Below are 16,613 nucleotides of genomic sequence, written 5' to 3'. Positions count from 1 at the left end.
GGTGGGGGGGCGCGGGGGGGGGGGGAGTTGAAGGGGAAAGGTGGAGCATGAATCATGTAACCATGTTAAAAATGAATATTAATAAATGTTAAAAAAAATAATCACCTCTAAAATATATTTTATTATTATATGAAGTACTAAAATTATTATTATTATGCTCCAAAATATTATACTATTATTTTACTAAACCCTAACATTCTAACCATCGGAAATAGTACCAGAAAAATACATTAAACTATAATTAACTGAGATCCTTGATTAAGAAGATTTTCTTGCACTTAGCTTTTAGAAGACATATATAACATCATTAGTATCAATCAAATAAAAATCTATTGTGGTTTAAGGTTTGCAAAATGCTTCATGAATCTGTCATTTTGGCCTTACAACAACCCTGCAAGTTGAGTGCTACTATCATCTTCATTTTCCAGAAGATGAAACTGAAGCAGAGGTTAAGTGATGTGCCCAGGGTCATTTAGCTATTAAATATCTAAAATGAGAATTGATCCCTACTCCTTGACTTCAGGTCCAACACTATTCACTGCACCACCTGGTGATCTCTCTAATCAATTCATCCAGGCAATCAAGCCAAAGTGTGGAGGCTTGAAGAAGGGAGTGACTTGCCCCAAGTCTCTGTCTGTCACACACCCACGCACGCACACGCACGCACACACGCACACACATACACACACAAAGCAAAGGTTTCCTTACTCCAACACACTCTTTTTGCCGCACTAAAGGCTCACCAGATCAGAACTTAGAACATCTGGTCCCATTTCCTCTTTTTAGAGATGAGGAAGGTGAGGCACAAAAGGTTAAATAAATGCCCAAGATCACCTAGGACTTGAATTCACATCCCTTTGATCTAAATCCAGGATTCTTTCCACAGGACTGCATTGCTCCCTCTCCCCATGGAGTATCTTATTTCCTTTCATGAGAATTTCGACAACATTCACCTTCAGCTGACTAACCTTGTTATCTTGTTAAATTTAGATATTAACAATTATCCAAATGTTTCTATATGATTTAAACTTGTAATATATTATAGTTATAAATCAACTTTACCTCTCTCCATTATATTCTTCCAAGGAAACTTCTTGAAAAGCATCCAAAGGAAACAGATGATGATAAGACCGTGCCAAATGGGGAGCAGATACCAATGTTAAACCTAACATTCAAAAGAAATAAGTTTAGTCTCTGAAAATAAAAGACAATGCTTTCACAACAAGACAAACATGGAACTCTCCCACATATTCTATGATAGCACATGTATAACTTAGATCATATTTCTTGTTGCCTTGGGGAGCATGAAAGAGAGAGATGGAAGAGAATATTGATCACAAAAATGTCATGAAATGATTATTAAAAATTGTACCTACGTGTAAAAAATAAACATAAAAAAAGACAATGACAAAAATCTAATTTGATAAACCTGAACTAAAATGTCCTATTAGTTCTTGGGAACAACAAATTCATGCATCATTTTTTAAAGGTTACTTTTGTTGTTCAATCATTTCAATTGTGTTCAACTCTTTGTGACCCCGTTTGAGGTTTTTTTGGCAAAAATACTGAAGTGGTTCACCATTTCTTTTTCCAGGTCATTTTGAAGATGAAGAAATGAGGCAAATATGATTAAGGGACCTGCCCAAGGTCACACAGCTAGTAAGTGTCTGAGACCATATATGAACTTAGGAAGATGAGTCTTCCTGACTCTAGGCCACCATGCCACCTAGCTGCATCTAATAATATAGCTTCCACAAAAGTATCAACTGTCACACAATAAATTGGCAAAGGCCCCAAACTCACCATTCCTATTCTTTATAATAACTACTTTTGTGACTGTAAAAATTAAAGGTTTAGATTTTTTTAAATTAAGGATTCTATTTGACCATCTTACAAGAGCTGTTAGTTCCTTAGGTAGAGAGGAAAGGAACTCTCAATTCAAAACATAATTTACACTTAAGTGCCATAGGAGTTATCTTTTGTGTCTAGTAGCCTTAATTTTGCATATTTTTCTTTTTTTCTTAATGTTTATCAAGTGCCTTTTTAAAAAGATCCTTTATTTTGGCAATTATGTGTAATAACAATTTTCAACATATATTTTCCAAAATTATAAGATCCAAATTGTCTCACTTCCCTCTCCCCTCTAAGGGATGGTAAGCAATCTGATCTAGATTATACATGTATTATCATTTACATATTTTTCTATAACTCTAAACAATGCACAAAAACACTGTCAGAGCAAATACAGAGGCAATTGTGATCCTTCCCTAAAATAATTTGAAAGGAAATGCTTGGCTCCACGAATAAAAGCAGACATTATAAACTAAGAGACTTATACAGGCGGGGTAGACTTTCTACTTAAGTCAGAAAAAAAATTTAAAGATACAGGAAGAATGAAATTTTTACATTTACTTAAATCAAATTGACTAGGAGGCCTTAGAGCTTATCTGGTCCAATTCCTTCATTTTATGAATGAGAAAAACCAATGCCCGCTAAGTTTATTTTGCTTATCAAAGGTCATCTAAATAGACAGCAGATCTGTGACTGGAAACAATCATTTAGATCACCGAGTTAAATAAAACGAATTTATGAGTAACAGTGACTTACCACAGATTTTGCATTCAACTGGAAGTTCAGAATACTTTGCCCGACACTGTGGACAGAAGTATCCTCCTAATGTAAGGCCCGGCTCAGTACTGCTATCCAAATGCCTTTAGGAAAAAGGTTTGAATGATCACTTTTTTGAGCTTAACAAAGAATTTTTTTAAATAACTACTACTAACTAAATGGATGTAACCAAGATATCAACCTTGTGTCTAAAACGATATGCTGTTTTTTCTTAAAGAAAATTTTAATGCTATCTTATCTTTAACATCACCTACACTTTCCAATACATCCTTACCTTTTCCTTTTCCAGAAAACTATCCTCAATAATAAAGAATAAAAAAGAGGGGGGAAAAGCTCAGTCAAACTAACCAACATATCAAAAACTGACATTATAAGTAATATTCCACACCCACAGTCTCTTAACTTCTGCAAAGATGTGGGATGAAATGACTTCTAAGAGTTCCTGGGTTCAAACCTCATAATTTCACTGAATTTGGTTTTGTTTGTTGTTACTACTGTTCTTTCCATGCTCCTCTGTAGTCATTATAATAATCACAACTCATAACGCTTTCATATCCCATTACAATGATGTATCATAAATGTTTTGGCCATTACCCAATTGAAGACACCATTCATTTTAAGAAGCTAAGACATTAAAAAATATTGACACTCTTAATGTTCAAATACTCTGGGATTTATCCATATCAATTCCAATAGCAACCAGATATTTAAATATGAAAATTAACAGTTTGGACAAGAAATTATTTTTTTTCCCCCCTAAAACCCTTACCTTCCATCTTGGAATCAATATTGTGTAGTGGTTCCAAGGCAGAAGAGCAGTAAGGGCTAGGCAATGGGTAAAGGCTAGGTAAGTTAAGTGACTTGCCCAGGGTCATACAGCTGGGAAGTGTCTGAGGCCAAATTTGAACCTAGGACCTCCCATCTCTGGGCCTGGCTCTCAACTATTGAGCTACCCAGCTGCCCCCAAGAAATTATTTTAAATGAACCATTTTATTAAAATGTCATTGTCTTTTTTGTTCATAATGCAGGACAAAATGTTGGATAATGAACATTTCTGTCAAATGACAAAAATGAAAAATCTTTACTTACGCCATGCTGAAAGAAGGTTTAGCATCCTGATCAGATAGAGAGGCAATGGTATGCTGAGGAAAACCTTCAAAAAAGAAAATGCTTTAATTTCTATCTCTGAATCAAATGACGATCTACAATTTAGATCCAAAATTTTTTCATATACCAGTATAAAGACAATTTTAGCAAACTTCGTTTCTAACAAAGGAAGTGGGTAAATTAGCCACCAAATGATGAAAATGAATAAAATAGAAAGGTATTTTTAAAGTTTATGTGCTAAGCATTGCACTAAGTGCTAAGAAAACAAATAGAAGGAGACAAAGTGAGACAGTTCCTGTTCTCAAGGAGCTTACACTCTAAATGAAAGAGGCAAGACATAAAGGAAAGTAAAATTTCAAGCAGATAGAAAAGCCAAGGGTAAAAGAGCAGGGCAAGTGGCAAGGCTCCAACAGTCTTAAGGAGCAAAGGTCAGAAGGGGTCCTCTAACTGAGAAGACAGTAGGTCCAAGGGTTAAAATGGAGTTCTGCTCTGGGGATACGCTAGAAGGTATGGAGATAAAAGGGGGTGCTATGTGTGTCAATAACCAGATGGAAGTATACAACAAGTGTCTAGTAGGAACTAGAATATGAAATATCTGTGTTATGAATTCTCTAAGGATATAGGGACTTAATCCACATGTCCAAAGACAATCAGTGAAACATACAATTATTAGATGACTTTGCTGAGGACCCAAAAATTAAACCAAAAAAAGTTTACCTCTGAGTTATCTAGTTAGCCTAATAATACAATCAGGAATTCACAGAATAAATGTACAACTTTACTTCACTTTAGCTGAGTGGATATAAGTAGTGATGAATCAAAAGTAATTATTATTTAAAAGTTAACTTATCAAAAATAAAAATATTCTGTCACAATTCCCTTAGTGTATTTCACTACTTTCAAAATGAATGCCTACTTCATTAACAATTTATTTTTTTCCAGTTACAAGTAAAAACAATTTTTAACCTTTGTTTTTTAAAAAAATTTTGAGTTCCAAATTCTACTCTTCCCTTTCCCTCATTGAGAGATAAGCAATTTGATATAGGCTATACATCTGCAGTTATACAAAACCTATTTCCACATTAGTCATGTTGTTATAAAAAACTCAGACCTACCCCTTAAAAAAGAGAGAGAAAGGGGGAAGCTGGATAGCTCAGTGGATTGAGAGTCAGGCCTAGAGACGGGAGGTACTAAGTTCAAATCCGGCCTCAGACGCTTCCCAGCTGTGTGACCCTGAGCAAGTCACTTGCCCCCCATTGCCCACCCTTACCACTCACTCTTCCACCTAGGAGCTAATACACAGAAGTTAAGGGTTTAAAAAAAAAAAGAGAGAGAGAGAAAGAAATTTGTACTTAAAATAGATGTGCTATTTTCACTTAACATTTTTTAAATAAGGGAAACGAGAAACCCCTAAAGCTCTAAATAAAACATGTTAACAAATAAGACTTAAAATCAGGAAATATACATTTAAGATTTAATTATGTGAGAAATATAGTGTCACTTTGTACAAGCAAAGAATTAAATGGCTAATATGGCAAGAAATACATTAGGACATACATGGCAAAAATGAAGACAGTCATCCCATGAATGTGTTCTATTTCCATTATGAATCCATTCCATCAAAGTAATAGAATATTACTGTGCTGTCAGAAATAATATTCTGGGGGCAGCTGGGTAGCTCAGTGGAGTGAGAGTCAGGCCTAGAGGCGGGAGGTCCTAGGTTCAAACCCGGCCTCAGCCACTTCCCAGCTGTGTGACCCTGGGCAAGTCACTTGACCCCCATTGCCCACCCTTACCAATCTTCCACCTATGAGACAATACACCGAAGTACAAGGGTTAAAAAAAAAAAAAAAGAAATAATATTCTGAGACTTAAAATTACCAAAACCAAGAAAATATACACAACTACTACAGTGTAAATGGAAAGAACACACAAAACTGAATACTGAATTTATAATGACCAAACTTAGCCCAGGAAAAGCTGAGAAAATGTACTAGCTTTCTTTCAATGCAGAACCCAATATTTAGCTGATTGTTTTCCTTAGTTTTGCTGAACTACTTTTTTAATCATTCTTTTTAAGTCTGTTATAAGGATGGCTTGCTGGGTAGGGGAGAAGGAGAAGGAAGGAACAAATCTGGAGGTGATGCAAAATACATCAATAAAAAGAAAAGGATTTTTCCTTAAAAAACTATAGGCTATACCATTTGATACATATATGTTAAGGGCTTATATTATTACTTCATTGTCTGTACTGCCTTTTATAAAGAAGTAATTACCTTCCTTATCTCTTTTAATCTGATCCAGTTTTTGCTTTAGCTTTGTATGAGATGATGGCTACTTCTACATTTTTTTAATCTAAATTGAAGCCCAATAGATTCTGCTCTATCCCCTTACCTTCACGCTGTGTCTACCTACCTCAACTGTGTTTCTTGAAAACAACATATCAGAGGAGTCTGGGTTTTAATCCACTTTGCTATCTATCTGTTTCCATTTCATGAGTGAATTCATTCCATTTTACATTCATAGTTAAGATTACCTTCTGTGTATTCTCCATCTTGTTTTCCTCTTTTAATTCTGCCCTTTCTCTTTTCACTCTGACATTGCACACCAGTATTTTGCTTTTATTCACTCTCCCCATTCCTCTTCCCTTATATTATTCCCCTCCCCATCATCTCTTTTCTTATTCCCCTTCCCCTTCTATTTCTCTATAGGGTAAGATAGGATTCTATATGCCAGAGAGTCTGGCTTATTAGTCTCTGAATCAATTCCCATAATAATAAGGGTTAAGTTTTGCCCATAACCACCCTCATCTTCTCTCCTCCACTGTAATAGTACCCCCATATCCCCCATCTCTTTGTGATATAATTTATTTTATCTCTCCCCATTTCTCTCAGTGCAATCCAAAAGGATTTTTAAAAATTAAAAATGGCATTTAAAACAAAAAAAACCTGATATTTTAAAATTATCAATTTTGAATTAATTAGTATTAAAGAGACTGTGGGAAGGTAGGCACACTAATACATTGTTAGTAGAGCTTGGAATCAATATTAACATTTTGGAAAGCAATTTGGAATTATGCAAATAAAGTTAATAAAATGTCTATACTATTTGATCTAGAGATTCCACTAATAGGGATACATTCCAAAGAAGTACAAAGCCCTCACAGACATCAAAATCTTTATTAGCAGCACTTTCTTAAAGAACTGGAAAAAGCAAACATCCATTGACTAAGGAATGGCTAAACAACTTGAAGTAAATTAACATAATGAAATATTATTAGACTATAAAAAATAGTAATATGCTGAATTCAGACATTAACTAAGAATAAAGTAAGCAGAATCAAGAAAAAATATGTATTATAATTACAACAATGTAAATTTTAAAAGCAACCACTATAAAACAATCTAAAATAAATGTTAAAAAAAATTACAAAGAAAAAGCACACCTCTACTCCTTTACAAAAGTGGGACTTCTATAGGCTGAGAACACTTAATATATTTTCAGAATGTTCTGATGTATTTTTTCTTTTAAAAAATAATTTTTATATGGGATAGCTCTGATGGAAAGTGTAGGGATACTAAGAAATCTGGCAATGTAAAAACAAAACATATCAATCAAAATATTTTTTAAAATAAAAATAAATTAAAACTAAAGCTTACCCATCCGAATAAGAGAACATTCAGAACTTGAACTGGCAGGTGGAGGACTAACATGATGTGTCAGGAGTTCTTTATAATGACTTTCATCTAAAATAACATGGTATGATCCTAAAAATTGAGAATATAAAAAATTCAGCTTTTAACCAAATAAAATTGTTTTTTTTAAATTTCATTAACTTAGTAATAAAAGTATAAAATTCCAAATTTAAAAGCTTTAAGGTAAATTATCATTAAAAAGGCTTTATTTTCCCAGATAGACATTTAGCTAGTTATAATATAGCTATGATTAAAATTCATAAGTCCAAAGTTATAAAGAAACTTTTTCAATAATTTAATATTGGGGGCAGCTGGGTAGCTCAGTGGATTGAGAGCCAGGCCTAGAGACGGGGAGGTCCTAGGTTCAAATCTGGCCTCAGACACTTCCCAGCTGTGTGACCCTGAGCAAGTCACTTGACCCCCATTGCCTACCCTTACCACTCTTCTGCCTTGGAGCCAATACACAGTATTGACTCCAAGACGGAAGGTAAGGGTTAAAAAAAAAAAAAGAATTTAATATTAACCTCAACAAGACAGTCTATGATAAACCCAAAGAGCCCAGCTTTTGGGAAAAACCCCACTATTTGACAAAAACTGCTGGGAAAATTGGAAAACGGTATGGGAGAGATTAGGTTTAGATCAACATCTTACACCCTATACCAAGATTAATTCAGAATGGGTAAATGACTCAAATATAAAGAAGGAAACTATAAGTAAATTAGGTGAGCACAGAATAATATACTTCTCAGATCTTTGGGAAAGGAAAGATTTTAAAACCAAGCAAGAGTTAGAAAAAATTACAAAATATAAAATAAATAATTTTGATTACATTAAATTAAAAAGTTTTTGTTACAAACAAAACCAATGCAACCAAAATTAGAAGGGAAGCAACAAACTGGGAAAAAAAATCTTTATGACAAAAAATTCTGACAAAGGTCTAATTACTCAGATATATATATAAGGAGCTAAATCAATTGTACAAAAAAATCAAGCCATTCCCCAATTGATAAATGGGCAAGGGACATGAATAGGCAATTTTCAGATAAAGAAATCTAAACTATTAACAAACACATGAAAAACTGTTCTAAATCTTTTATAATTAGAGAAATGCAAAACAAAACAACTCTGAGTTACCACCTCACACCTAGCAGATTAGCTAACAGGAAAGGAAGTAATGAATGTTGGAGATGTGGCAAAATTGGGACATTAATGCATTGCTGGTGGAGTTGTGAACTGATTCAACCATTGTGGATGGCAATTTGGAACTATGCCCTAAGGGCATTAAAAGACTGTCTACCCTTTGATCCATCCATACCTCTGCTGGGTTTATATCCCAAAGAGATCATAGGGAAAAAGACTATAAGTCTTTGTATAAATACAAAAATATTTATAGCTGTGCTCTTTGTGGTGGCAAAAAATTGGAAAATGAGGGAATGTCCTTCAATTGTGGAATGACTGAACAAATTATGGTATCTGTTAGTGATGGAATACTATTGTGCTCAAAGGAATAATAAACTAGAGGAATTCCATGTGAACTGGAATGACCTCCAGGAATTGAAGCAGAGTGAAAGGAGCAGAACCAGGACAACATTATACACAGAGACTGATACACTGTGGTACAACTGAACATAATGGACTTCTCTACTAGCAGCAATACAGTGATCCAGGACAATTGTGAGGGACTTATGAGGAAGAAAACTAGCCACATTCAGAGGAAGAACTGTGGGAGGAGAAACACAGAGGAAAAACAAATGCTTGAACACATGGGCTGATCTAGATTGAAGACACTAAACGATAACTCCAGTCCAACTATCTATAATATGGAATTAGGGCTTAATCAATGATACATGTGGAATTGTGGACTTGTGCGTTGGCTAAGGGAGGCTAGGGGGGTTTGGGAAGAGGGAAAGAACATGAATCATGTAACCATGGAAAAATATTCATAAAAAAATATAATTTAACATTAAAATTTTTCCTTTTACATACGTATTTCAGTCTCTGAAAAATGCTAATTATAAAAGTTCCTTAGTTTTGCAAATGGATTATATCTTCTGTTAGCAACTGTAATAAAAATAAGATGGATACCAATATTTTGGGCTATAAGATATTAGATTAATTTGAATAGTCAGAAAGTATGAATGACTTAAATGTTATACTTCTTAAATGAGAAGAAATATTGAATATTCTATATATGTACATACCACCAGTTTCACGGGCAAGTACAGTGCAAACCCGAACTTCTGCAGATAAGCCGATAACAGACACCCTAATTTTAGCTGCCTTTAAACTCTTCATAAGAAACAAGAAAGACATTCAAGAATCATTTAACAATTATGTTAAATAAACAGAGCACATAAAGATATTGTTATCTTCAAAGTTGTAATTCTATTCTATTTTTAAAGCAAATGACTATCACCTTGATTAGATCATAGATATTAGATGGATCACAAGTGGTGAGACTGCTAAAGATGATTAGGACTTCTCTACTTGTGTGCCCTGGCATGTGTCTAAAAATAAAATAAAATACACCATGATTAGGAATAGGAAATTATTTTTACATAATCCATATCCAGCTAAAGCAGTACATAATTTAAAATTACAGTCACATTAAGGAATAAGGCATTTATTCATACAAAGATGTCTTAGGGAGAAATTGAAGTGGTTTCAATTGTTTTAAGTCAACACTAAATGGTTCCAAATTAATGTTTGTTTCCTACAGGTTTTCCTTCTAATACTTTGCTTTAAGCTGTCATTTTATATCATCAATGGAATATATTAGATCATTTGAATATACCATTTCTAATGTATGGTATACTAAGAAACAACCACACTTTTAGAAATATTTACAAAATGGTAAGAATGTTCCAAATAATACATCATATTGTTAAGGAATTTTGTTTACAAAGCAATCTCCTCAAAACAACTCAATGAAGTACTATGATGTTATTATTTTATAGATGAGAAAATAAAAGCTCTACGTGGCCAAATGGCAAGTAAATTAGGTGCCATAAGGATTCAAACCCAGGTCTTTCTAACTCAATCCATTGTGATGGTTCTATAGTAAGGTTAGATGACTTGCATGAGTAATTCAATTCAATTCAGAGTAACTAACAATGATAATTCTGTTATTTCTGGAGCATTCTCAAACTTAGAAAGTAATTTACAGAAATTATTTGACAGTTTTAACAACCTAGCATAGTATGTATTTTAAGTATTATTATTCCCAACTTATGAATGACAAAACTCAGCATCAGAGAACCTGAGTGAACTGATGACAGCCAAACAGCTGGGGTGATGACTGGATCCTAAATCCACGTTCTGTTCTTTCTGCTATCATCAAAGCCTTAACAAACCCTTCCTGCTATCTACAGGGCACAATGCTGGGCACTGGATGAAGGAGAAGAGCTTTAGGAGATGAGCTTATTGATTTCTATTTTGGCCATCCAGGGTTATTCCTTACTTTGAGATAAATGGAAGACTGGACTGTTATGATCAGATGAGAGTGAGAGATAAACCAGATATATATGAATTTCAGGCAAGGACACTAAGGGAAAAATTCCTATCCTATCATCAATGAAACAAATAAACTCATGAATTCTATTCTTTTCTTTAAAACTAGTATCAATCCTGAGACAGAAGAGTGGCAAGGGTTAGGCAATTGGAGTTAAGTAACTTGCCCAAGGACACACAGCCAAGAAGATTCTGAGGTCAGATTTGAAAAATCACCAATTCTTATAGTAATTTTTTAATGACCAACCAAATGTTTTTTAAATATTCATTACACTAAACACATTTATTTTGAAATACAGTTAAAACGGTTAATGCTTGTCCATGTGTCCTTAAAACTTTGTAGCTAACACTGTACTTGCCTTCTGAAACCTAAGTGAGGGAAAAATTAATATTTTTTAATATCACCTCCAAACAGTACTATACAACATAAATGCCTTTGTGGTTTTCCTAGCAATTAACAATTTTGTTACAACTATGATTTTAAAGACCCAGATGAGCAATTTAATCCCTTTAATAATTTACTTAATAACTTAAATTAAGCAATAAAACATTTAAAATACTGACTTTAAAGTCTGCATAGCCAGGCTTAAGGAATTGTAGAGAGATGGCTCTCCATGGCAGGTCATATCTACTGCTTTCTTGAGAGAAGCTATATGCTTCCTTGGATTTCCTAAAATGTAAATGAAATCACATATGTATTCATCAGTTACAAAATGAAATTGTAGTAAGATTTCCCCTAAAATACCTGTATTTGTACATATGTTGCTAATATGATGCATTATTAAAATTAACACTCTACTCGAAAATAATAAACAAAATCCCATTTTCTTTTACTCTGAAACTAGCTCAGGACAAAAATTCTATTTCAATAGGTAAGTGCTTTGCATTCCTATACAAGATGCTAACAAATGCTTAATACTAATGCTGTTGGACTGAAGTTTAAATTGAAGCTGAGGAGATTTAATGAGTGGTTCCTTGAGAAGGTACTAAGAATGTTTAGAATGAAGGAGGTTTCATTTGGTGGTTTAATTCAGTGTGTGGTATGGTCCTTTGGTATTCAAATATTTTTAAAAACCCATCTAGCTAACTTATTAATTCATGATTTATTTTTCTATCTCCTAACAGTACCCAGAATAGTACTTTATGTTATAAAGTCATCCAATAAATACTTTTGTATAAATTAATTTCTCTCCCTATCACTCCTCAGAAAAAACATAAATGAAAGGCATTAATTAACATAACAGAGTTCCTGAAATCAAGCCACAAGAAAATTTAGAAATCTTCTAGACCAGGAAGTCTTTTTATGTAATGGTCCTTTATGGTAGTCTGGTGAAGCTTGTGGATATCTCAAAATTATGTCTTTAAATGCATAAAACAAAATATATAGGATTACAAATGCAATAAATTATACTGAAATATAATTACAAAAAAAGTTTTTAAAAACTTAATGGCTCAGTGGATTGAGAGTCAGGCCTAGAGACGGGAGGTCCTAGTCAAATCTGGCCTCAAGACACTTCCCAGCTGTGTGACCCTGGGCAAATCACTTGACCCTCATTGCCCACCCTTACCACTCTTCCACCTAAGAGCCAAATCACAGAAGTTAAGGGTTTAAAAAAACAAAAAAAGAAACAACAAGAAGAGTTAAGTGAAATATCTCTTAGACCAATGCTCTTTCTATAGTATCATGCAAGAAAATTATGTTTTATAGGTATGGTTCCCAATGTTTCAAAGCCCATAACCTAACCTAAATAGCAATGATGAACACAAATGTATAACAAGCGGGACATACCTGACAGTTCTGTCAGCTTTTCAGCTCTCTTACTCTTAGTTACGATTATCCCAATCTCAAAAATAAATCAAAACCTTCTATTAATCTTACATATTAAAAACTTTTACTTTCAGAAGAACTTAAATAAAACAAGAAATTACCAAGCGATCAAAATTCATAGTGGGCATTTCTTTATAACACTTTTTGTAAAATAATTTTTGTCAAATTAATTCAACTTTAAGGTTCCACTCTACCCTGATTAATTTCTAAGATTCATTTTTTCCTCTATTGTTTAGTCTAGATCAAACACTTAACATACTGAATGATCCAGAAAATAGGACTTAATCCATTATTGATTTTTTAAAACTCCTACACATTCTTTCAAAAAAAGAACATTAAAGATAACTGATAAATATAGAATTGATTTCATTCTGTCAATAATATAGAAGCAATTTAGTTTTACTTTCCATCACAAAGGTACATACCTGACTAATAGGATTCTGATCAAAATATTCCTCTACAAAATATTCTAATAACTGTAAAAATAAAAAGTCAAAATTTACATATTAAATAAATAATGTAAAATTTCCCAACAACAGACATTATACCAAACTTGATACTTATACAGGTAGCTCTTCTACATTGTGGGATTAAGTGAACAGCACCCCCGCAAATTGGAAAATCCACATATAACTTTTTTGGCCCTCCTTCCATACCATAGAAATATGAATTCTTTTTCTTTGAGGGAGTATGTACAGTACATTATATTCATTTCTGAGTTTCTAAACTTTTTCTGGGCTGTTAGCTTTCACATGTCATCTATGACTGAAAAATTCCCTCAAAAACTCCAATTTAGACTCATGTAAAATTCAGTAGAATTGCATGTTGGCTATGGGAGGGGGTTGGGGGGAGAGGAGGGAAAAGAACATGAATCATCTGACCATGGAAAAATTTTCTTAATCATTTAAAAACATTAAATTAAATTAAAATTAAAATAATAAAATGAAATTTTGAAAAACTCCCATTTAATTTCTTATGTCAAACTGCAATATATGGAAACCATAACTAGGAAAGTCACCATGTAGAAGGAATATCTGTACTTTCTTTTCTAGTATTCTGAATTATATACTACATAGTCTTCAGACTTTTCCAATTCTTTATTTTTTTCACTACTATATAATTACGCACTCTAATATGATTGCTAAGATTTCTAGTACTGCAGATGTTTTGAAATATTCATAATTAAATGCAAAAAAATCATAATTACTAGCTACACTTTAAACTTTATTTTGGCTCTTTTTAAAAAAATCAAAACTGAATGCTGCAAAATTATAATTAGGAAGTCTAGCCCAAAGAGATGGCAAAAAAACTTCCCCAAATTTCTCTGAAAAGGTGAGAGTCCAAGGATATGGAAACTGCATAACATGTCAGACTTGCTTGAAAATTCAATTAGTTTTATAAAACTTTCCCCCTCTTTTCTCCTTCTTTTAAAATTCCTTTTTATAGGGGATGGCTCTCTAGAGGCAGTGAAGCAAGCAATATAGTAGGAAATGTAAGTGATATGTAAGTAAAAAATTTCAATAAAACTTTATTAATGCCTCTCCCCATAGAGCTGCCCTCTGAAATAAAGAAAAAGAGGAAAAGAACAGAAAACGTATTAACATATGTAGCATTTCACACCCAGAGTTCCTCACCTCTGTATTCTGCATAATTTAATAAGTTCAGAGCAGCATCTAAATCAGGGTTGGCAACCTTTTTGGCCGTGAGAGCCATAAAGATCACATTTTTTTTTGTGCTTTTAACTTTTTTTTTTTAAACATTTATTAATATTCATTTTTAACATGGTTACATGATTCATGCTCCTACTTTCCCCTTAACCCCCCGCACGCCCCCCACCCATGGCCAACACATATTTCAAGGCCACATTTTTTAAAATGTAATTTCGTGAGAGCTGTACAGTGCTTACAGTGCGCGCTCCTGTAACAGTGCCTGAAAAAAAATTGACTTTATGGCTCGAGAGACATATGTTGCTGACCCCTGATCTAAATCAAAGTAACTCATCTTCTGATACATACATAGGTTAAATTAATTTTATTGGCAGAAAAAAATCTAACTACTCAAAACAAAAAGCTAACTGAGGTGAAACAAATTTGCAAGCAAAGCATTTCTCAATTACTGAATGTACTGAACTCTTTTTTCTTTGTTTTCAGAAAGTTATTTATCATTTTTCCACACAAAAATGAAAGGATTTATCATTCTGTGTGCTCTACTGATAACTGCTAAAGATTAAATTATATGGATCCTACTAATTTTCGAGAAATTAGATTATGATTATAATGGCAAAGTTTGACCCAAGATCTGTTTCTTTTTGATTATTTTTAGTAGAATATATTATATTTTACTCATGAGCTTTTTTTAAAAGTAGGAAACAATAAAATCATTTGAGGAGTGTGCAAATGAAAAGAACACTACATATACTTTTTTATGTATGTGACCATAAGCAAGTGACCTAACCTCTTCAGGCCTTGGTTTCCTCATCTACATAATGGTGGTAATGATGCTTACACTATCTCACTCCTGGATTATTTTGAGGAAAGTATTTTGCAAACCCCATAAAGCTCTATATATGTGTTATCATTATTAGAACCTGTGAATGAACTTACATTTTTCACTGTTTTGTACTGTCAAGATAACATACTAAGACATTCAGTAAAATTCTTCACTTTTCAGCTGGTAACTTTTCTCAGGTTATAATTATGGTTCTAAATCAAAGCTGTGAATCCAAAAGTAGATTTCTCTCTCAGCACACAATACAGCCTGCCCTCCAGTGTTTGACTTTCTTTCAAGGTTATTTCCGATGAATAAAATCAATAAAATAAAACTTTATTAATTGAGACCACACTAATTTGGAATTATAGATAAATCCCATAAGGGGTTTAGCTAACTTTAACTGTGAACTTCCAAATATTTATTATTACATTATAATATTTACTGACTAAACAATTAAAAAGGAATGCAGGGCAAATCTTTAGCCTATTCAAGATAATAATCTACCTTTAATTAGGTTAAATCCACACATTTTTATACTATAAATGAATGTCCTAATTAAAAGTAATTCTATTTTTGATTGGCCTTTAATTAGCAATACTACTAACCATAATTTAGTTATAATATATATGTAAAAACAAATAAATTTACATTCTTCAAAAATAGTACATAATGAAAATAAATGCACATAAATCATCAGCATTTCTATATATTTCCAACACATTAGAGCAGGAAGAGGTAGAAAGAGAAACACCATTTAAAATCACCCTAGACAATATAAAATACTTAGGAATCTATGTACCAAAACAAGCACAGCAATTATACGAAAACAACTACAAAACACTTTCCAAACAAATAAAACTGGATCTCAACAATTGGAAAGCCATTAATTGCTCATGGGTAGGACGAGCTAACATAATAAAAATGACCATTCTACCCAAATTAATTTACCTGTTTAGCACCATACCTATCAAACTACCAAAAAACTTCTTTGCTGAATTAGGAAAAACTATAACAAATTTCATTTGGAATAACAAAAGATCAAGAGTATCAAGGGAAATAATGAAAAAAATGTGAAGGAAGGGGGCCTAGCAGTACCAGATATCAAACTATACTATAAAGCAGCAGTCATCAAAACAATATGCTACTGGCTAAGAGATAGAAGGGAGGATCAGTGGAATAGACTTGGGGTAAATGACATCAGCAAGACAGTGTATGATAAACCCAAAGAGCCCAACTTTTAGGACATGAATCCACTATTTGACAAAAACTGCTGGGAAATTTGGAAAACAATATGGGAGAGAATAGGTGTAGATCAACATCTCACACCCTACACCAAGATAAATTCAGAATGGGTG

General features: G+C 33.1%; 1 protein-coding gene across 1 annotated transcript in view; it reads right to left on the bottom strand.

Annotated features, from left to right (window-relative positions):
• The window catches only part of GTF2H2 (general transcription factor IIH subunit 2), a 33,768-nt gene that overhangs the window by 7,003 nt on the left and 10,152 nt on the right, over positions 1-16,613 (bottom strand). The window contains exons 6-14 of the mRNA XM_044657682.1: positions 13,194-13,244; positions 12,730-12,784; positions 11,505-11,610; positions 9,847-9,937; positions 9,632-9,719; positions 7,395-7,502; positions 3,718-3,781; positions 2,608-2,711; positions 1,063-1,165 (exon numbers count right to left, since the gene is read on the bottom strand). Of these exons, the coding sequence (XP_044513617.1) occupies positions 1,063-1,165; positions 2,608-2,711; positions 3,718-3,781; positions 7,395-7,502; positions 9,632-9,719; positions 9,847-9,937; positions 11,505-11,610; positions 12,730-12,784; positions 13,194-13,244 (770 nt within the window). The remainder of the gene's footprint in view (positions 1-1,062; positions 1,166-2,607; positions 2,712-3,717; positions 3,782-7,394; positions 7,503-9,631; positions 9,720-9,846; positions 9,938-11,504; positions 11,611-12,729; positions 12,785-13,193; positions 13,245-16,613) is intronic.

This window comes from Gracilinanus agilis, chromosome 1 (genome assembly GCF_016433145.1).
Source record: "Gracilinanus agilis isolate LMUSP501 chromosome 1, AgileGrace, whole genome shotgun sequence".
In the NCBI taxonomy this organism is placed as follows: Eukaryota; Metazoa; Chordata; class Mammalia; order Didelphimorphia; family Didelphidae; genus Gracilinanus; species Gracilinanus agilis.
The sequence above is the reverse complement of the archived record's forward strand: the minus strand, read 5'-3'. Positions and strand labels throughout refer to the sequence as shown.